Here is a 22306-nt window from a genome sequence, read left to right as displayed (position 1 = left end):
GGTTCTCAGGATCATAAGCTTCTTCTTAATAAGAAGCCTCTTAAGTACTGTTGGATGCAGCTTGCATTCCATTCAGACTCTGAGAGATCATATTGACTTGCTGAGTCAATATTTTATTCTGAGCCAATATGGCATTTAGAGTATCAACTTCAAGAACTCCCTTCTTCATAGGCGTCCCATTATTCACAGGATTCCTCTCAGAAGTGTACATGAACTGGTTATTAGCAACCATGTCAATGAGTTCTTGAGCTTCTGCAGGCGTTTTCTTTAGGTGAATGGATCCACCTGCAGAAGTATCCAATGACATCTTAGATAACTCAGACAGACCATCATAGAATATATCCTGGATGGTCCATTCTGAAAGCATGTCAGAAGGACACTTTTTGGTCAACTGTTTGTATCTTTCCCAAGCTTCATAGAGGGATTCACCTTCTTTCTGTCTGAAGGTTTGAACATCCACTCTAAGCTTGCTCAGCTTTTGAGGAGGAAAGAACTTGGTGATGAACGGATTTTTGATGGTATAGAATTTCACAAATGAATTCTCGTTGCAAGTATAGTTTCTAAACCAATCACTAATCCTTTCATACAAAAAGTTGTTTGTCACTAGTACAAACCCCTAAAATTTATAAACCGAAGTATTGGACCTTGGGTCGTTCTCCCTAGGAATTGTAATGGAGTGTCTTGTTATCGGTTGTGAGTTATATTTGGGGTTTTGATATGAAGCATGAAAGATAAATGGTAAGAAAGTAAACTAATGGCTAAAAAGGTCTTGGCAAGGGTTGGTGGTCAAAGATCTCTATCCTAATCACTAACCACAATATGAGAATTGGCAAGGATTAATCTCATTAAATCATCCTCTAACTAGTAGTAAAGGAAAGTCAAATGAGCTATATCAATCCTAGTCCATAAGTCCTAACTCTCCACTAATTCAATTAGTGAGAACTAGAGTCAATGAATCCCAATCATCAATTACTTGGACATTAGTAACTCAAGAGTTCCTAAGTTACCTTTCCAAGCCAAGAACATAAAACTCTACTCTAAAATCCAACCAAGCATTTCATCAAACACTTGGAAGGCATAAAAGGAAAGCATAGTAAGATTGCAAGAAAAGTAAATCTACACTACTCAATTTGCAAGGAATTAAACAACAACAAATCAAATGAACACAATTATTATGATTTACCTTGAATTGAATTGAAAGAGAAAGGGAGGAACAAAAGTAGATCTACAACAAAATGCAAGAACAACATAAAGGAAATTACAACAAAAGGATGGAAGAAGAATGAATGTAACAACAAGGAATTGAGAAGATAGAAGTAGAAGAAGATGAATTAAAATCTAGATCTAAGAACTAAACCTAATCCTAATTCTAGAGAGAAGTGAGAGCTTCTCTCTCTAGAAACTAACTCTCACTACTAAACTAAGCTAAAACTAAACTAATGGTAACTAACTTCTAAAGTATGAAAAGTATCTAAAAGTCCCCTGATTCCCCTTCAATCCTTGGCTTAAATAGCATCAGAAATGAGTTGGATTGGGCCCACAAGGCTTCTAAAATCGCTGGCCACGTTTGCATTAAGTGGGTCATGTGCCACCATCGGCGCGTCCGCGTACCGTGCGCGTGCGCGCCCCTATGCGTGATGCAACTATGGAAAATCTTATATCGTTTCGAAGCCCCGGATGTTAGCTTTCCAACCCAACTGGAACCGCATCATTTGGACCTCTGTAGCTCAAGTTATGGTCGATTAAGTGCGAAGAGGTCGGCTTGACAGCTTTCCGGTTCTTTCATTTCTTCATGAGTTCTCCAACTTTTCATGCTTTCTTTCTTCATTCCCTTGATCCAATCTTTGCCTCCTAAACCTTAAATCACTTAACAAAAATATCAAGGCATCTAATAGAATCAAGGTGAATTAAATTTAGCTATTTTGAGTCCTAAAAAGCATGTTTTCACTCTTAAGCACAATTAAAGGAGAATATACAAAACCATGCTATTTCATTGAATAAATGTGGGTAAAAGGTGATAAAATCTCCTAAATTCAATACAAGATAAACCCTACAAATGGGGTTTGTCACTTGGCTAAGAAAGTCGTGACCAGCTTATCCCAAGAGTTCAGGCTGTCTTTGGGTTGAGAGTCCAACCACACTCTAGCTCTGTCTCTTACAGCAAAAGGGAAAAGCATGAGCCTGTAGACTTCAGGATCTACTCCATTAGTCTTAACAGTATCACATATCTGCAAGAATTCAGTTAAGAACTGAAAAGGATCTTCAGATGGAAGTCCATGAAACTTGCAGTTCTGCTGCATCAGAGAAACTAATTGAGGTTTCAGCTCAAAGTTGTTTGCTCCAATGGCAGGAATGGAGATGCTTCTTCCATGTAAATTGGAATTAGGTGCAGTAAAGTCACCAAGCATTCTCCTTGCATTGTTGTTGGGTTCGGCTGCCATCTCCTTTACTTGTTCGAAATTTTCAATCAAGTTGACACTGGATTGTTGTAATTTAGCTTTTCTTAATTTCCTCTTCAGAGTTCTTTCAGGTTCTGGATCAGCTTCAACAAGAATGCCTTTTTCTCTGTCCCTGCTCATAAGAAAGAGAAGAGAAAAAGAAAAGAAGAGGAATCCTCTATGTCACAGTAAAGAGGTTCCTTATTGTTAGTAGAAAAGAAGAAGAGAAATTCGAACACAGATGGAAGAGGGGGTTCGAATTTGGGTGAGATGAAGTGTTAGTAGATGAATAAATAAATAGAAGGAGATGAGAGAGGGAAAATTTCGAAAATAATTTTTGAAAAAGAGTTAGTTGATTTTTGAAAATAGTTTTTGAAAAAGGTTAGTGGTTTTTTGAAAATAAAAATAAAAAAATAAAATAATAAAAAAGAAATTTTTGAAAAAGGGGGAAGATATTTTTGAAAATTAGAGAGAGAGAGAGTTAGTTAGGTAGTTTTGAAAAAGATAAGAAACAAACAAAAAGTTAGTTAGTTAGTTGAAACAAATTTTGAAAAGATAAGAAGTTAGGAAGTTAGAGAAGATATTTTGAAATCAAATTTTTGAAAAAGGTGAGATAAGAAGATATTTTTGAAAAGATATGATAGAAATTAGTTTTGAAAAAGATTTGATTTTTAAAATCACAATTAATGACTTGATTCACAAGAAATCACAAGATATGATTCTAGAACTTGAAGTATGAATCTTTCTTAACAAGTAAGTAACAAACTTGAAATTTTTTAATCAAAACATTAATTGTTATTGTTATTTTCGAAAATTATGAGATAAAATTAAGAAAATATTTTTGAAAAAATATTTTTGTAATTTTCGAAAATAACTAAGAAAAATGAAAAAGATTTGATTTTTGAAAAAGATTTTGGAAAAGATGAGATTTTTAAATTGAAAATTTGATTTGACTCATAAAAACAACTAGATTTTAAAAATTTTTGAAAAAGTCAAATCTAATTTTCGAAATTTTGAGAGAGAAAAAGGGAAAGATATATTTTTTTTATTTTTGAATTTTTATGATGAGAGAGAAAAACAAGAAAAATGATGCAATGCATGAAAGTTGTGAATCAAAGCAATGAATGCATGCAAGAATACTATGAATGTCAAGATGAACACCAAGAACACTATGAAGATCAAGATGAACACCAAGAAATTATTTTTGAAAAATTTTTAATGCAAAGAAAACATGCAAGACACCAAACTTAGAATTCTTTAATGCTTAAGCACTAAGAATTCAAAAATGCATATGAAAAACAAGAAAAGACACAAAACATGCAAATGCAAAGATCAAACAAGAAGACTTACCAAGAACAACTTGAAGATCATAAAGAACACTATGAATGCATGAGAGTTTTCGAAAAATGCAAGATGCACATGCAATTGACACCAAACTTATAACATGACACATGACTCAAACAAGAAACAGAAAAATATTTTTGATTTTTATGATTTTCTAATTTTTTTGGATTTTTCGAAAATTAATTGAAAAAGGAAAATAAGGATTCCAAAATTTTTAATATGAATTCCAGGAATCTTGCATTCTTAGTCTAAAGCTTCAGTCCAGGAATTAGACATGGCTCACTAGCCAGCCAAGCTTTCAATGAAAGCTCCAGTCCAAAACACTAGACATGGCCAATGGCCAGCCAAGCTTCAGCAAGATATCAGAATATACTGCTCATTACTTATCAAATATGTAACTTGCCTCTATGCTGATGGTTTGGAAGCCTCAGTCCAAAAGAATTTAGACATGGCTTTGCAGCCAGCCAGGCTTCACATGCTTCATGAAACACTAGAATTCATTCTTAAGAATTTTGAATCTAAAAAATTTTTTTTTCGAAAACACAAGAAAAAATTTTTGAAAGAATTTTGAAAGTTTTTTTGAAAATAAAACAAAAAGAAAATTACCTAATCTGAGCAACAAGATGAACCGTCAGTTGTCCAAACTCAAACAATCCCCGGCAACGGCGCCAAAAACTTGGTGCGCAGAAATTGTTATTACACTTTGATTATGTAAAATTCATCGCTCTTTCTTTCCCTGGTAATGGCACCAAACACATGATGCCAATACCATGGTTCACAACTTCGCACAACTAACCAGCAAGTGCACTGGGTCGTCCAAGTAATACCTTACGTGAGTAAGGGTCGAATCCCACGGAGATTGTTGGTATGAAGCAAGCTATGGTCACCTTGTAAATCTCAGTCAGGCAGATATAAATTGATAATGGTGTTTTTGAAAACAATTAATAAAACAGGGATAGAAATATTTATGTAAATCATTGGTGAGAATTTCAGATAAGCTAATAGAGATGCTTTCGTTCCTCTGAACCTCTGCTTTCCTGCTATCTTCATCCAATCAGTCTTACTCCTTTCCATGGCTGGCTTTATGTGATACATCACCATTGTCAATGGCTACTTTCGATCTTCTCTCGGGAAAATGATCCAAATGCCCTGTCACGGCACGACTAATCGTCTGGAGGCATCACCTTTGTCAATGGTTTCATCTTATCCTCTCAGTGAAAATGGTCAACGCACCCTGTCACGGCACGGCTATTCATCTGTCGGTTCTCGATCATGCTGGAATAGGATTTACTATCCTTTTGCGTCTGTCACTACGCCCAGCAATCGCGAGTTTGGAGCTCGTCACAGTCATTCATTCATTGAATCCTACTCGGAATACCACAGACAAGGTTTAGACCTTCCGGATTCTCTTGAATGCCGCCATCATTCTAGCTTACACCACGAAGATTCTGATTAAGAGATCTAAGAGATACTCATTCAATCTAATGTAGAACGGAAGTGGTTGTCAGGAACGCATTCATAGGGAATGATGATGATTGTCACGTTCATCACCTTCAGGTTGAAGTGCGAATGAATATCTTAGAAGCGAAATAAGATGAATTGAATAGAAAACTGTAGTACTTTGCATTAATCTTTGAGGAACAGCAGAGCTCTACACCTTAATCTATGGAGTGTAGAAACTCTACCGTTAAAATTACATAAGTGAAAGGTCCAGGCATGACCGAGATGGCCAGCCCCTCTGATCTAAGAACCAGGCGTCCAAAGATGACTAATACAATAGTAAAAAGTCCTATTTATAATAAACTAGTCACTAGGGTTTACAAAAGTAAGTAATTGATGCATAAATCCACTTCCGGGGCCCACTTGGTGTGTGCTTGGGCTGAGCTTTAACTTTCCACGTGCAGAGGCCATTTGTGGAGTTGAACGCCAGGTTTTGATCCATTTCTGGCGTTCAACTCTAGTTTTTGATCCCTTTCTGGCGCTGAACTCCAGAATTGGGCAGAGAGCTGGCGTTGAACGCCAGTTTGCATCGTCTAAACTTGGGCAAAGTATGAACTATTATATATTGCTGGAAAGTCCTGGATGTCTACTTTCCAATGCAATTGGAAGCGCGCCATTTTGAGTTTTGTAGCTCCATAAAATCCATTTTGAGTGCAGGGAGGTCAGAATCCAACAGCATCAGCAGTCCTTCTTCAACCTCTGAATCTGATTTCTGCTCAAGTCCCTCAATTTCAGCTAGAAAATACCTGAAATCACAGAAAAATACACAAACTCATAGTAAAGTCCAGAAATGTGAATTTAACATAAAAACTAATGAAAACATCCCTAAAAGTAACTAGATCCTACTAAAAACATACTAAAAACAATGCCAAAAAGCGTATAAATTATCCGCTCATCACACCTTCATCGATTTGTTCCATTTCTGAAGAAGAAATGTTCCACCACATCTTCATTCTAAGCGAATGTTAAGCTAATATACAAAGAAGGTATTTGTGAGAATAAATAGCATGAGACTTTGCAATACTTTTTTAAATTAAAAAAATAGAAAAAATGAGACTTAATCATCCATTTAGTATTCAAATTATAAAATGGATTTTTTAAATCCAAACAATTTAATAGTAAATAACTAGCAACAAACCTATGGCTAGTTGAAACCAATGAACATGCCAATTAATCACCATGCCATGACTAAGAAACCTCTAGAAAGTTATCTTACAATTTAAAACACAGTTACACAAGTCCTATGTAAAATTTTCACATACCTCAAAAATATTAGAATACCTCAGAAGGTTTAGCACCCCATAAAAACACTTTCGGTCAAAATTGACACAAGCCATAAGCTCCAGCGGCCAGAATTTCCAAGCTCCACTACATATTACATCAGCATCTCCCTACAAGACAACAATGATGATATATATGATATCAAATAGCACTCAAAAGAAAACTAAAGAAAAAAACAGACACCTTGAATTAAAATTTTAATAGTGTCTCAAACTGCTCTTTTTGTTCCTTCTTTCTTGTTCTTTTTCCTTTAAGTTGAATCCTACTGAAAAGCAGTGAAAAACTTGAAATTCAACAAAATATCAATCAAGCCAGTCCAAACAAATTAAAATTCCAGACTCAAGAATCATAATAGCATGCTTAATTAGCTATGAACTAAGACAAATGCTGATAAAAAAATCCTAATTTTAAAGTAACCTAATCAGCCAAAATAAGTTTGACTAAATAAAATTATTAAGTAAAAATTGAAATCTAACTAAAATATAATGAGTTAAATCAGAGAACAGTAAAATGGGTTTTTGCAAAAACCTGAAAATTAAAGAACAGAACAAGAAGGCAGGGGTGATGAGGTTGCACCTGAGGGGTGGTTGCCGTGTTGCCAGAGCAATAGACCAGTTGAGGTGGTCGCCGTGATACATCAAAGCTCGCCAGCGGAATAGAGGTGGCTACGGTTTTTACATCTCTGGTTCGCAAAGAGGAGGATGCGAGAAAAGAGAAGAAGAGGGAGAAGGAGAAGAAGAGTAGGGAGAGGGGTTTCTCACCGGTGGAGGTTTGGCGTAGAACGAGGAGTGTACCGTGCCGTCGCCATCGAGAAGCCTGCGTGGAGAAGAGCACCGCGCCGTCGCCGCGGAGGAGAGCGCCGTTGCTGTGGAGGAGGGCACCGTGTGTCGAGCTGCTGTCGCCGTTAGCGTCGTCGATTATTGGAGCTGGTAATGGAGAACGGAGAGAAAGGGTTTGTGTGTGGGTGTATTATTGGCTTCAGGGGCTTGGTAATTTAAGGCTTAGGGCTCTTTCAATTTCAAATGAACTGAGAAACAAATGTTTTTTTTTAAGTTGTTTGATAGGGAAAATAATTGGTGGGAATATAATTAAAAATTTCTTCTAAAATTTTTAGTTATAAATAATTTTAGGCAACTTTTTATAAATGTTATTTATTTAATTTTTTTACAATCCTTATAAAATGTTATATTTTTATTTAAAAATGTTGTCTTAAATTTTGTATAATGTAACATTTTTTAAGTGTTGTTTTAGATATCAAAGACAACTATTTTAGTGGGTGACCAAAAATTTTATCTTTGCCATACTCAAATGCAACTCGTTAAAAATGTTGTCTTTTTCTATCTAAAACAATATTTGTTAAATGTTACTTTTATATATATATATATGATTTTTACCTGACAGATTAATAAATTTATTTATTAAATTATGTATATAGATATAGAGATATAATTTTTAAGCAGGATTATGATGAGAATATCTAATAGTTATAATTATTATATATTTTTAAGTAAAATGTTTTAACAAAGAGCATAATATCCTTTGTTAATACTAAGAATTTGATGATAATATGACAATTAAAAATGCTAAATTTTTAGGATGAGTTTTAAACTTGATTTTAAGTTTTGATAAAATCATAATTGAACCATTTCAATTTGTTGCATGATTTTATTCAATTTAAAATGAGAGAATATATGATTTGAAATTATATATATAAAGGAAATTAAAGGACATACAATTCTGTTCATGCTCATATATTTGTGTCTGTGAGAGAGAGAGTATAATATTTAATTAGGTCAGTATTTCGGAAGAAGAAATTACAAACTAATTTCTCAATTCAGATCATACTTTTTTAGTTAAGGAGTTGATAATAAGAATTAATCTTTCTATGAATACGCATTGTTAGATTTGTCAAACGGGTTGACTTAATTTGTTTTGGTCCAATTGTTTACGAGTATCGGCCAATTATATATCCACTTTTTATATATTAAGTATGTGCTAAAAGCTCATGAAAATAAAATTAATTAAGATGATGAAAAGTTGTTTATAAATTATAACTTACATAAGAGGTTTTGGGTGCAAGATATCACCCAAAAAAAAATATTAAATACCTTTGAATTTAGCGTCGCATTTTAGTGACGATTTTATTATTAGATTTACCGGCAGTTAAAGTAATAAATTCATCAAGGCAGATTATTACCGACGAATTTTGGTTTCTAACGGTAAATTCGCTAGTAATAATTGAAAGGAGAAAATAAAAAAAAAGATGCAAAAATTAGGGTCGGATTTATCCTAATTAGTGGAATACTACGTTTTGGTAACTATGAATTTATTATCGTCGGATGGGTGACTAAATCCGATGATAATGTTGCCCTAAATTCAAAATGTGCAGCTCTCTCCCGTCACTTTCAAAGCCCCTTCTCTCTCCACCATTCTCCTCTCTCCCCTCCGGCCAACCTCCGCTAACGGCGGTCACCTCCATTCTCCTTCAATGACTCTGTAGATTCAGCTAGATCTCATTTTGTCGTATGAAACGGAACTACTTCTCAATCGCTGTCATGGGTGTCATTGCTCCGTTCTATCGCTGGAGCTGCATCCCTTCTTCCTCCTCCAAATAGATTGTCATTATCCGTCTCTCTATTTCTTTCCATTTTTTATTTTTTTTAAATAAAAACTAACCCCTTTCTGAACCACCAGCCCGTTCGGTCACTGCACTACCACCGCCACCACTACACCGTCGTTATTGCTATCACGCCAAAACAATATAAATACTTTGAACTTTGGATTTATTGTATATATATATATATATATGTCTATTTAAATTGTAGATACTGATTAATGTTAAATTAATGTCTGTCGATATACTTTTTTTTATTTGGATTTTTAAAATTAAAGATTTTGAAGTGAAGTGTTAATGTGCTGATTTTAACAACTGAATGATAATATAGTTGTTTTGATCAAATTTAATGGTCGTCTATGGATGTTATCTATTTAGATTTTTTTTATGTGCAAAGTAAATATTTTGTTTATTTTAGTTTAATTTTATTGAGTAATTTGATTTATTAGAAATTTGATAATATAAATGTTATATTTTAGTAGAAATAATTATGATCATTGAGGTTGAATCATATACATGAATGAATTTTTTTAGATTATCCTAGCATTACCCTTAACATTAAATTAACTATTCTCTTATAATTGCATTAGTTTATTTAAGGAAACATTTAATTATTCCTTGCGTTTGATGATTGATGGTAACAATTAATAAATATTAAATAAGGTAAATTATAACTGTTTTTGACTTTTTTTTTTTGTTGTCAAACATTTTCGGCACAAAAACATGTATAGTAACAGATGTTTCTAAATGCAGTCATTTTGGGATAATAACAGAAGCTTTAATTTATTTCAATACATAACTTAACTAATAAGAAGTGAGGTAATTAAATTAAGTTTTGTTAATATTTTTTTTTAATTAAATTACATATACAAAATGCACCGTTGTTGAAAAAGTTTCATTTGTACCAAGTCCAAATTAAATTTTGAGTTCGTTTGAAAAGTTTTAAAAATAATTTTATTTGAGTTTTTGACTTATAAAAAGTAGTAGTATTAATATTTGGTACAATTTTTAAAATTAAATTGCACATTTTTAAGAAGCTATTTAGAAATTTATAGAAAAGTTAAAAGAAATTATTTCTCTCATAATACTGCTACTTTTTATCAAATTTTTTTTAAAATAAGTACTTTTAGAACTAAAAATCCAAACATAAAATAACTTATTTATAAGTTACTTTTAATATAGCTATTTATTGTTTAAACTATTTTTTTAAAAGGAACTTAATTAATCTGTTTATCCAAACTGAACATTTGTATCATTGTTAAAAAATTTTAATTTGACTGAGGAAACATTATTGAAACATTGTGATTAAAGTCTGACATACGTTTGATATTGTTTGTTAAATTAAAATGTTAATATTTAATATTTGTTTAATTGCATTTGAGAGAAAGTATGCATAATTTTTTTTGTTATCATTTTTTTATTTAATAATTTTTATATTTTACTAATTTTAATTTATTTTTGTTTTAGGATTTTTTTTTAACTTCGTTTAAACTAAACGTGGATTGTTCGTGCTAATACATACGAGGATTGTTCGTGCAATATCGAGATTAGTTTTCTGTCTCTAAACATGTTAAATTATTTAAGTTTTATGTCAGACTTACTTTTTCTAGAATATAGTTTTAGGATAGAAGTGGGAGAATGTTGCCTAATAGCGCCTTTTTGAAACTCTTATTTGCTGAAAAATTACGGAATAATAAGGGGATGCGCAACCTTCAGCAACCTACACACCTCCACTCTGAGGGCTTCGTCCGCCTTAGCCACGAGTCTTGTAGATCCCAATGACGTTGATTTGCGAGAGCAGGTTTGCAGCCTCATTTAGAGCCTATAGGACAAGGGTTACCAGCTGCATCTGGGTGAGGAAAGGTATAACGAGCTCATCGCACGCATAGTAGAAAGGAATGCTCGCAATGCAGAGATGCGCAACGCCACTGCTGGCGGGGGCTCCTCGCGATCGTCCTTTGCACAGGCACCAGGACAGGCACCGATGCCATCACCTAGACCGTTATCCCAGCAGGACCAGGGGAATGACGATGACGATGATTATTAGGACCCATTGTGATTAGGGTTTTGTTTTGCTTTGTTTGACAGTATTTTATCTGTTTAACTTTTTGTTCTGTATCGTTGTTATTTAACATTATAGTTGACTATTTTTATTAGTGTTTTGACAATCGAACTGGACCGGCCGGTTCGATCAAGTTAATTGGAAACTTGTCATCTGTCTAGTTTGATTGATGTGAAGAACTGCTCTGTAAAAAACTGGCTCAAGAACCGAAAGAACCGACAGTTAACTGGTGAACCGCCAGAACAGGCTGGATTTTTTCTGATTCAGTGATATATATATATATATATATAAATTCACAATTACCCAGTACCTCTCTCTCTCTCTCTCTCTCTCTCTCTCTCTCTCTCTCTCTCTCTCTCTCTCTCTCTCTCTCTCTCTCTCTCTCTCTCTGTGTGTGTGTGTGTGCGCGCGCGCGCGCAAACCCAACCCTAATCCCTAACGAACCCAGCCACTATCCCATCGCCAAACTCTTCTCGTCCGGGAGTTGTCGCCGTCGGTCGCACTGTGGAAGGTTGCTCGCTTCTCCTCGATCCTCTTCTCCTCGACGTCGCACGAAGGCTTGCTTGGAGCTATTGGCGTCTCCCGCCGCGAAGGTGTACTCTGTCGTCGTCTCTGCTCGCCTCGCCGTTCTCGATCGTGAGTGACGTCGCTGCTTGCTTCTTTGAGGGACGCTGCCATTCTGCTTGCCTCTCTGCTATGGTTTTACTTGCTTCACTATAATCTTTACCACTGTTTTTGTTCTTTTCCTTTTTTTTATGATTTCATTTATTTTATTTTTAAAATTAAAGGTTAAACTAAACTCAAATAAATTTGTAATCTGATTTTGTGATACTGTTTATTTGATTGTTGATAAAATTAAATTAATAATCAAATTTGTGATGTTTATTGTTGGTTGTTAATAATAATAGTAAATTAGTAATAGTAATAATGGAGTTTGAAGTGAAATAAGATGGTTTAAGATGTTTATGAAAGTGTTGAATTTTGCTGAGAGATTTAAGTTGATACTAACTGGGACAAGTGCAAACGAATTGTTAGGCCAATTGTTCTTGTTTACTTATGCTTATGATTCTTATGTGTGACTTATTCTTTCGTGTCTTTAACTCCCTCATTCTCAACTTGGTATATATACATATATATTTTATCTCTTTGATTATTTGAATAGTTGTGGTAATTCTGGTAAATAATTATCTGAATTTTGATACAATACAAATTAAAGGTGTGTTAATGTTTCGGTTGGTTGAATTAGTTCAAATCTTGTGTTCTAGAAAAATAAGTGTCTTGAAACCTTTTATGAACTATACAAACCAAATTAGACTAGTTTCATATTAGTTAAATTTGAAAACTTGTTCGTTATCCTGGTTTTTTTTGGTGGTGAATATTATGTGCTTATCATTTAATGAAATCAATTTAATCACAGTTCAATTTCAATTGAACCATTGAACTATTGAGCCTATCACTTGATCGATTCCATTTTTGTAACTTTGACTTTTATTTAAAATACTACTTGATTTTTACTAATGGGGATTTGACTATTAATTATTGATATATTGATGATAAAAATTAAGTTTTAACAAGTTCAAAAAAATAATAAAATTTATGATTATTGTCAGATTTACTATCAGTAAATTTACCGATAAGTTTTAATTTAATTAATATAAAATAATATTTTACTGACAGATTTATTAATGGATAAATCCAATGATAATAGAACACGAACCCATAATACATGGCGCTAAAATTACTGTAAAAAAAATTTCAATGATAACAACCTTCATAATTTTACCAATCAATTATTCAAATCCACCAATAATTTCTCTTTCGGTCGAATTTTATAATCCGATAGTAACAAATTGTCGGCTAAGATTTTATTATCTGATTTTGTTTGACACTAAATCTATCAGTAATAAATTTATTGACAAAATTTTTAAATAATTTTGTCCGTAAATCCAACGGTTCTCGGCAAATTTTTTATAGGGTATGAAAATAACAAATTTTTTTTATAGATTATATATATTGAAGGATATTTTAGAAAAAAAAGTTGGACACCAAATTACTCTTATATCCTATATATATATATACTTGACGACATGCGAGGAACGACCTAAGACTTCATGCATGCTACCAAAACTCCTTATCATTATAGCTAGACTGCTAGATCAATCATAATGGCTCTAATATATGGTCTAAAATAATTGGCATTTTTTTTAATACAACAACAACAAAGTCTTGTCCCACTAAGTGGGGTCGGCTACATAAATCAAATGATGCCATTGTGCTCTGTCATGTATCATGTCTACAGAGAAACCGTTTACATGTAGATCTCGTTTGACTACCTCATGGATGGTCTTCTTAGGTCTTTCTCTGCCTTTCGCCCTTTGTCCATCTTCCATCTCATCCACCCTCCTGACTGGATGTTCTATCGGTCTTCTTCTCACATGTCCAAACCACTTGAGACGCGATTCAACCATCTTTTCCACAATGGGTGCTACTCCAACTCTCTCCTTTATATTTTCATTCCTTATTTTATCCAATCGCGTATGACCACTCATCCATCTCAACATCTTCATCTCTGCCACACTCAGCTTATGTTCGTGCTCCCCTTTAGCCGCCCAACACTCCGTACCATACAGCATAGCTGGTCTTATAGCGGTGCGATAGAATTTACCTTTAAGTTTTAAAGGCACTTTTTGTCGCATATAAAACCAGATGCACTCCGCCATTTTGACCAACCTGCTTACTTGGATCCTATGATTTACATCCTGTTCAATCTCTCCATTATCCTGTATGATGCACCCAAGATACTTAAAACTTTTAACTTTTCGTAGAATGTTTTCTCCAATCTTCATCTCTATATTGAGATTTTTTCTTGGCATTTTTTTAATGATTATATTTTATATATCAGGATAAAAGAGGTATATATTATGAATTATTATATATAAATTTGCTTTTAAATTTTGTAAAATTTTATACAATGATGAATTGTCTCCATTTGATGGTTAGAATGTAAATATGACAAAACATTGTTTTTGTATAAGTGGATTCTAATACACATTATGCACACATATCTCTCTTTCTTTCTTTATATATATATATATATAGTCATATATACTATCATTATTATATTACTCAATTATATGATCATATATGGAAGTTTTTAGTGCCAGCTCACGACAAAAGAATTTATTTTGATGAAGATAACGAGTGAGTGATACAACTCCTACGATATATGTAGAACAGTAGGGTTCCATATAGGTGGCGTTCGGAAATTAAATTGGAAAGAAAGGAAAAAAGGGAAGGAAAAAAAAAAAAGAAGGAAATATCGATTTCTTGTACCCTACAACTGGAAAGGGGGATCATTTTTTCAAAATCCTACATCCTTTGAGAAGCAAAAATAAATAAATAAATAAAAGTTGTAACTAGGCGTTGTTCAATTAAAGCTGCAGCAACATGCAAAACCTTTTCTATTCAATAAAGTTGACTCAAGTTTGACTCTTCAAAAAATAATTTTTTTTTTAAAGAGTTCTATTTTATTTCTGTCTTCAATAAACTCGCACCATATCATATATATATATATATATATATATATATATATATATATTGGATAGTTATTAATTGTGATTAATTAATTTGAGATTTACTAAAATATTTTTGAAAAATTACAGAAACTTTCTTTTGAAGCAAGTCGATTAATGAATAGTTGGTAGAAGTGACCACTAGTGGTTAGTAAGCCAATTCACGATCAGGAAATAATATTCTCGTTAAAATTACTATATAGATTGAGATACATTAATATAGATATTGAACTAAATTAGAAGCTGGGTTCAAATGTTCTTAAATAATCAAGATTGTGACTTCATGCCTTCTCTTTTAAACATACTTTGTCCCCAAAGTCTATGATCAAGCCCCACTGGATGCTTTTTTTGTTTTTTAAAAAATAAAAAAGTTAATAATTTCGTTTCAGCTGATAATAATATAGAATCAAATTGGCTACTGTATTATTGTGCCAACCCATGACACTTTTAACTGTATCCGAGTGTTATGTTACTTGCAATGGTTGCTGACATATCAAGCTAATTTTGTAAGTACTGTTATTGATATTATCTTTGTGTTGTATAGTATAGCAAATTATAACACACAATCTTATTGTTATCCAATGAGATAGATGTAAGAATCATAATTGTGTTTTAAACTGTGATTTACAATTATAAATATAGATGGCTGGGATAACACTTTTTATTAATATTATTAGTCAATCATTTAGATTATTATTTTATTTTTATATTATCAAGATTTAAAATTTAAAATCAAATTTAGTATTTAAAATTGAAAAATACAGAGTTAACTTTTTTTTTTTTTTACAGTATTTTCTAATTTGACAAGTCAAAAACTAATTTGATATAGATCGAAACTATATTTAAGAATTTGTTGCTTCCCAATAAATTCCTGTATATATAAAACGTGATTCGAGCTTCGAACATTTGTTTAAACGAACGAGTTAATTAATTACTTGGCCAATTATAAATTAGGGCAAATCACTATATTAAGCTAACGGGAGTAAAAAATTACACAGATCCGCCAAACCAAAAATTATTTCATAAATCAATCAATGCATGTTTATATGTAGTTCGAATCAACTAAATTCGAATTTGATCTACACATAATTCGAATCATGTTGCTTCGAATTATACACAAAACTCACACACACACTAATTTGAATCAACCTGATTCGAATTTCACACATACAATAATTCGAATCAGGTTGATTCGAATTACACCTTCATTTATTAAAAAAAATTAATAATTTATTAAAAAATTTATTAAAAAATAATAATCTAAAATTAAAAAAATATATATTTTATTTCATGCATTAAAAAAAGCTAACAAAATATTTAATTACGAGAATTCTTTAAAATATTAATGAGCTATCAATTCGAATTCCATATAATACTCTTTTGTTCATTTTTAATAGCTCATAAATATTTTTTAATAATTTTTTTAAATTATATGGTAAGATATTACATGATTCGAATTATACGGTGAGCAATTCGAATTCTATACAATACTCTCCTGCCCATTCTTGATAGCTCATGAATATCTTTTAATAAATTTATTTTAATCATACCACAAAAAAATATTTTATTCTATACAAAATAATTTAAAAAATGGCTTAAAAGATGTTAGGAGTACTATAAAAATTTGTAATGATTTAGGACATTAAAAAAATACTCTACATAGTCGATAATAATTTAAAAATTAAAGAAAATATATTTTTATCATGTATTTACCTAAATCACTAGAATATTATAAACTTTTATAATACTCATAACATTTTTAAGCCATTTTTTTTAAATTATTTTGTATAGAATAAAATATATTTTTTAATTGTTTTGGATGGAATAAAATATTTTTTTTAATTTCTAAATTATTATTGACTATGTAGAGTATTTTATTTAAAATTTGTGTACATGCATGTATTTACCTATGTCATTAGAACATTACAAATTTTTATAGTACTCCTAATATTTTTTAATCAATTTTTTAAATTATTTTATATAGAATAAAATATTTTTTTGTGGTATGATTAAAATAAATTTATTAAAAAATATTCATAAGCTATCAAGAATGGGCAGAAGAGTATTGTATAGAATTCAAATTGCTCACCATATAATTCGAATCAGAGTGATTGAACTTCCCATGCGTAATTCGAATCATGTAATATCTCACCATATAATTTAAAAAAAAATTATTAAAAAATATTCATGAGCTATTAAAAATGGACAAAAGAGTATTGTATGGAATTCGAATTGATAGCTCATTAATATTTTAAAGAAGTCTCGTAATTAAATATTTTATTAGCTTTTTTTAATGCATGAAATAAAATATATATTTTTTTAATTTTAAATTATTATTTTTTTAATAAATTTTTTAATAAATTATTAATTTTTTTAATAAATGAGGATGTAATTCGAATCAACCTGATTCGAATCATTGTATGCGTGTAATTCGAATCAGGTTGATTCGAATTAGTGTGTGTGAGTTTTGTGTATAATTCGAAGCAACATGATTCGAATTATGTGTAGATCAAGTTCGAATCTAGTTAATTCGAACTACATATAAACATGTATTGGTTGATTCATGAACGAGATTTTGGTTTGGCGTATTTGCGTAAAAATTTCTTTCCCTTGGCTTATTTTAGTGTTTTGCCCTATAAATTATTAATAACCAATATAGTCAACTTTTTTTTTAATTCTTAATATTTTTATTTTTTTAATTTTAAAAATTTAAATTTTATAATTTAAAACAGAGTTAACAGTTTATAATTTAGAGTTAAAATTTAAAGTAAATAAAATAATTTTATAAAATTACTAATATTAGTTAAAAAATTATTTTCTTAACATTATTATTTAAAATTTAATATTAGCTAAATATTAAATAAAAATAATAAATTTTATTAATCTTCTATTATAATTTCAGTCATTATTACTACTGCAGCTGTATTAAGTTGAAATTGTATAGTATGCTATTTCGTGTACGTAATATTACTGCAACATAATCGTATTTGAATTTTTCAAGTGTATCGGTCTATGATGTACAGATATTGATAAGGATACGAGACACAACATGATATAAAATATATCAATATGTAAATTTTAAAATCTTACATAGCACGACAACACGCATACATATAAAATATAAAGTATTTTTTAGATAAATCGTAATAATATTTTGATATTTTATTGATATTAAAATATAAATAAAATTTTTTAATTATTTTTAATATCTTATTTTAATTATATTAAATATTTAAAATATTTTTTATTTTAATAAATAATAATATATATTATATCTAAATTTATTTTAAAAATATATGTTAAGAATAAGATTGGACATGTTGACATGTGATGTGATGGTATTTAGGTATATCTAAGCATATCTGGAGAAGAAATTTTTATTTTTTATTAAGACACAGTTAGACATAGTAAACACACGTGTTGGACGAGTGTCGGTGAGTATCGTATCCGAAATATCTCTGATACACAGACACGACAACTCAGCGAAATATCTGTACTTACAAGTAGTGATATATTTCAGTAATTTTTAATAGTTAATCTTAATTATAAAAAAATATATAATATATATAATTAAAATTAATAATTAAAAATTACTAAAATAACGATGTATCGGTATACTTGAAAACTTTTCGATCGTATCAGAATTAAAAAGGGTATTAGCCTATTAGGTATATGCACTGTTATATTGCAATCGTTACAATGTGCATCATAAAAGCTAAAAGTTGTAATACCTCATCTAATGAGTAAATGCCCAAAATGATCCCTAAATTTCAAATCGCTATTCAATTTAGTCCTCAATTTTTTAAAATAACTAATCAAATCCCTGAAATTCGAAAAAGTGTATCGTCGTTAGTCCCTTGCAGAAGTGTCATCTAAACGTTGATGATGTACATTCCAGCTGTATACTGATGTATACCAAACTTGAATTTAATTTAAATTGGTACTTGAAATTGCTTAATAATATCTAAATTAATCCATTTTCAATTATAAAATCTTAATCCTCTAATATATACAATCCAGATTGAAAAGTGCTTTATATATATAATTTGGTAACTAAATTTTTGTTTCTAAAATATTTTTCTTTAGACAAAAAAATAGTTAGAATTTGTCTTATTTAGTATTAATTAATTGTCGTAACAATTAATGAATACTAAATATGACAAATTATGACTGTTTTTGACTGATTTTCTTTGATTACCAAATATTTTCATTTTCGTTATACGTAATTTTTAAAGTTATATTTAGTATTTATTTGTAAGATTTAAATTCAAAATTTCGTTTTTAAAAAATGATATACTTTCCATTTTTGTTAACCTAACCCTTATTGACTAATATTTTTAGTTAATATATAATCTAACATCTTTAATTTAATAACTCAATATCATTTTTTAATTAATATTTTTACTGATTAATTAATTATTAATAAAAAATAATAAATTCTACTGATGTTATAACATTGCTCAAACATAAGAGGCTATATAGCTATTAATGATAATACGCTAGTTTACAATTAAGGAAAGGTATGTGTAAGTTTTAATTTCCGAAATACAAAAAATATACAAATGATTTATGGATTCGAATAATCTAGCAACATATATCTGTGAACAGGAGCACACACTACTGTACTATTACTCCTCATCAATGCTCTGATTGATGCTTTGCTTTTTAGTCGGTAATAATAATCCATATCCAATAATATTATGGACAGTGATATAGTGGGTGTTTGGTTTGTGATGAGCAAAAGTTAAGAAGTTGAATACAAGTGGATACAGCTATTTTAATATATCTATATCTCCTATGTCTTGCGATTGGCGTTACACTATATATGCTTTTTGTACTGATTCATTTGTTCTAACTAGGGCCCTTGTTTCACCATTTCTAACTCATCCTTCCTTCACTCTCCAAAGCCTTCTACTATCTTTATTCTTCTTTTTAATTAAAGGATTATATATATTACCAACTAATAATACTAATACTATTAGTAATCATGGCGTTAATATGATTAGACCCATCATAATATATGTAAGCAATAAATATATGTTCTGAGTTAAAAGTTACTACTATTACTATTATTAATTATCATAAATCTGTTTGTACCAACAATTTTAAATTTCTTTTTGAAATTTGTATAAATATTTTTTTTATTAAAATTCTTATATCGATATATTATATCATAAAATTACTTTTTTTCTAAAAGTTTAAACCATTGAAAAGAAATACATGAATAATTATTTTTATATACAAATTTGAACTAGATGCCAAGAATGGGGTAGTAGCTAAGGATATATGCAGAATGATGAAAAACATTGATCCGATAATGATTTTGATTTAAGATCGTAAAAAGTAGTGACGCTATGTTTGTTGCAATCCTCGAGAGAGAGCATAAACTAGATCTTTGAAAACTACAGAACAAGGAGGGTACTACTAGTGCTATATGAGTATTATATAGTACTACTACTTCAACACGAGCACATCCACTTGTGTTCATCAATTCATTTATTCCATTTACCCCCATTCGCTCAACCCAAATAATAATTATTATAACATTTTCGGAACCAAACTTGGAATTTCATCATTCCCTCTTTCTCGTACGCATGTACTAATTAAATTCTGCGGCATGTTCTTGTCAAATCAAATCACAAAAAACCAACATTTTTTTTTTCACTTTGGTAATAAGGTACAACTAATAATAACACGCGTGATTTCATGAGAACCAGTAAAGTTATGTATGAAATTCATCTATATAAAAACTTTAATTTTATGTTATTTTTATGTCTAAGGAAAAAAACGTCCTAACTAGCGGAAAAGCATATCTCTTACTCTCTTAGATAATAATATGCTTTTTTGAGTCTCATCAAAAGCTTATAAAGTCCTTCCTTCCAGTATCATCCATAACAAAAAGCTCAATAATCAAAACTAAATCATTGCTGGTCATAATCAAACATGCATCAAAATTAATATTATACGAGTACTACTGTTACTTACTACTGATCCAGCTCATCATCATCATCTACCATATGAACAAAAATAAATGAAATTAGAAAGATAACAAAATGAGGTTAATTATTTTTTTCAGTTATTGCTTATGAAACAAAGTCATTTCAATTCATTTTCCTTATTGTAGGTTAGAAACACAACAAAAGACAGATAAGTAACAAAAGCAGCAATAATATAGATGAGAAATGAAAGTGATCAGTGATGAGAATTAATAGAATAACGTATTTTGGGGTGCGAAAAGTGTAAAGAATTTGAACACAAGAGGATCCATGTGTCCGGGCGATCAGGCAGGCCTGAACCTCTGCCGGCACGAGTGGCACGTGATCTCCAAAGCAGAAGAGGAGGAGGAGGTGGAGGAAGAGGAGCCGAGGCGGGCGGTGGCGCGTTCCTTCATCCGCTCGGCACTCTCCACCTCCTCCCTTGCTCGCTCCCACATTTGCCTGGCGCGCGCAAACTCCGACTGCGCCATCTCCATCTCCCGGCGCGTGAGCTCCCTCACCCGCTCCGCATACGCCTTCTCCATCGCCGCCAGCCTGATTTGCTCCGCCGCCTCCCACTTCAGCGCCTCCACGCCCTCGCACATCCGCACCACGCACTCCGCCGCCGTCGGACGCCCCACGCTTATCGAAAGCTGAAGGTCCACAGAAGGCGCTACCTCCGCGAGCGAAGACGAAGAAACCGTGGATCGGAAGCGGAGCAGAGAGGAATCGGCGCGCGAAGACGGTAGAAGCTCAAGTTCTCTGTTGTCTTGTTCTTCCATTTGAGAGAAAGAGCAAAAGAAAAAGAAAAGGAAGAGAGAGAGAGAGAGAGAAAGAGAGAAAGTGTGAGGAAGAAGAAGAAGAGGGAATTGGATACGGTGGAGAGAAGAGGAAAATGGTGTTGTAATGGCGAAAGAGGGAGTTTGGGACTCTCAACCCCCGTAGTGATAGGTATATATAGACATGCCACGTGCAAATGTACGGTTTTGCCCCCACTCTTCCACCATCGTTGTCTTGGTATTTTTGTTTCTCCGCCTTTAATAACAATATTATAGGTGACAATAATATTCTAAACTGGTTACATACTAAGATTCAATGAGAATAATACTCTAAGTGACAAAGATTAATTAATACCTTTGATTGCACACAATTTCGATAAACTATCAATTTCTTTTAAAACAGATCAGATATCAACCATATTATTATGTGTATATCAAAATTTAATAATAAAATTAACTATTAAGATAGAATATTTACTTAAATAATATATATAAATAAATATATAATGATTAATTTTTAATGTATATATAGTATTATTTTTTAATATATATAATTATTGGATGAGACAAATTATTATACATTATTATATGTAAAGATTTATTCTTTTTAAGAAAAGGATTAAAAAAATTTAGAAGAAAATATTACATTTCTATGAAGTCAACCAAAAAATCACATTCATATGAGGCTTTTGTTTTTTAATACTAGGATGTCAACACTTTTAATTAAGAAAAACGTAGAGA

At 31.2% G+C, this 22306-nt stretch overlaps 1 protein-coding gene and 1 non-coding gene across 2 annotated transcripts; one reads left to right on the top strand and one right to left on the bottom strand.

Annotated features, from left to right (window-relative positions):
• Positions 1–361: 361 nt before the first annotated feature.
• Positions 362–469, top strand: LOC148577099 (small nucleolar RNA R71). Its single transcript, XR_015903702.1, has one exon. It is a non-coding gene; the product is annotated as a small nucleolar RNA R71 (small nucleolar RNA).
• A 20398-nt stretch (positions 470–20867) lies between these two features.
• LOC107618605 (SHOOT GRAVITROPISM-like protein) lies at positions 20868–21705 on the bottom strand. The gene has a single exon (XM_016320717.3). The coding sequence runs from the start codon at positions 21566–21568 to the stop codon at positions 21092–21094; it is 477 nt and encodes a 158-aa protein (XP_016176203.1). The 5' UTR covers positions 21569–21705; the 3' UTR covers positions 20868–21091.
• Positions 21706–22306: the final 601 nt, after the last annotated feature.

Source organism: Arachis ipaensis, chromosome B1, assembly GCF_059453495.1.
Source record: "Arachis ipaensis isolate K30076 ecotype BB chromosome B1, ASM5945349v1, whole genome shotgun sequence".
Taxonomy (NCBI): Eukaryota; Viridiplantae; Streptophyta; class Magnoliopsida; order Fabales; family Fabaceae; genus Arachis; species Arachis ipaensis.
The sequence above is the reverse complement of the archived record's forward strand: the minus strand, read 5'-3'. Positions and strand labels throughout refer to the sequence as shown.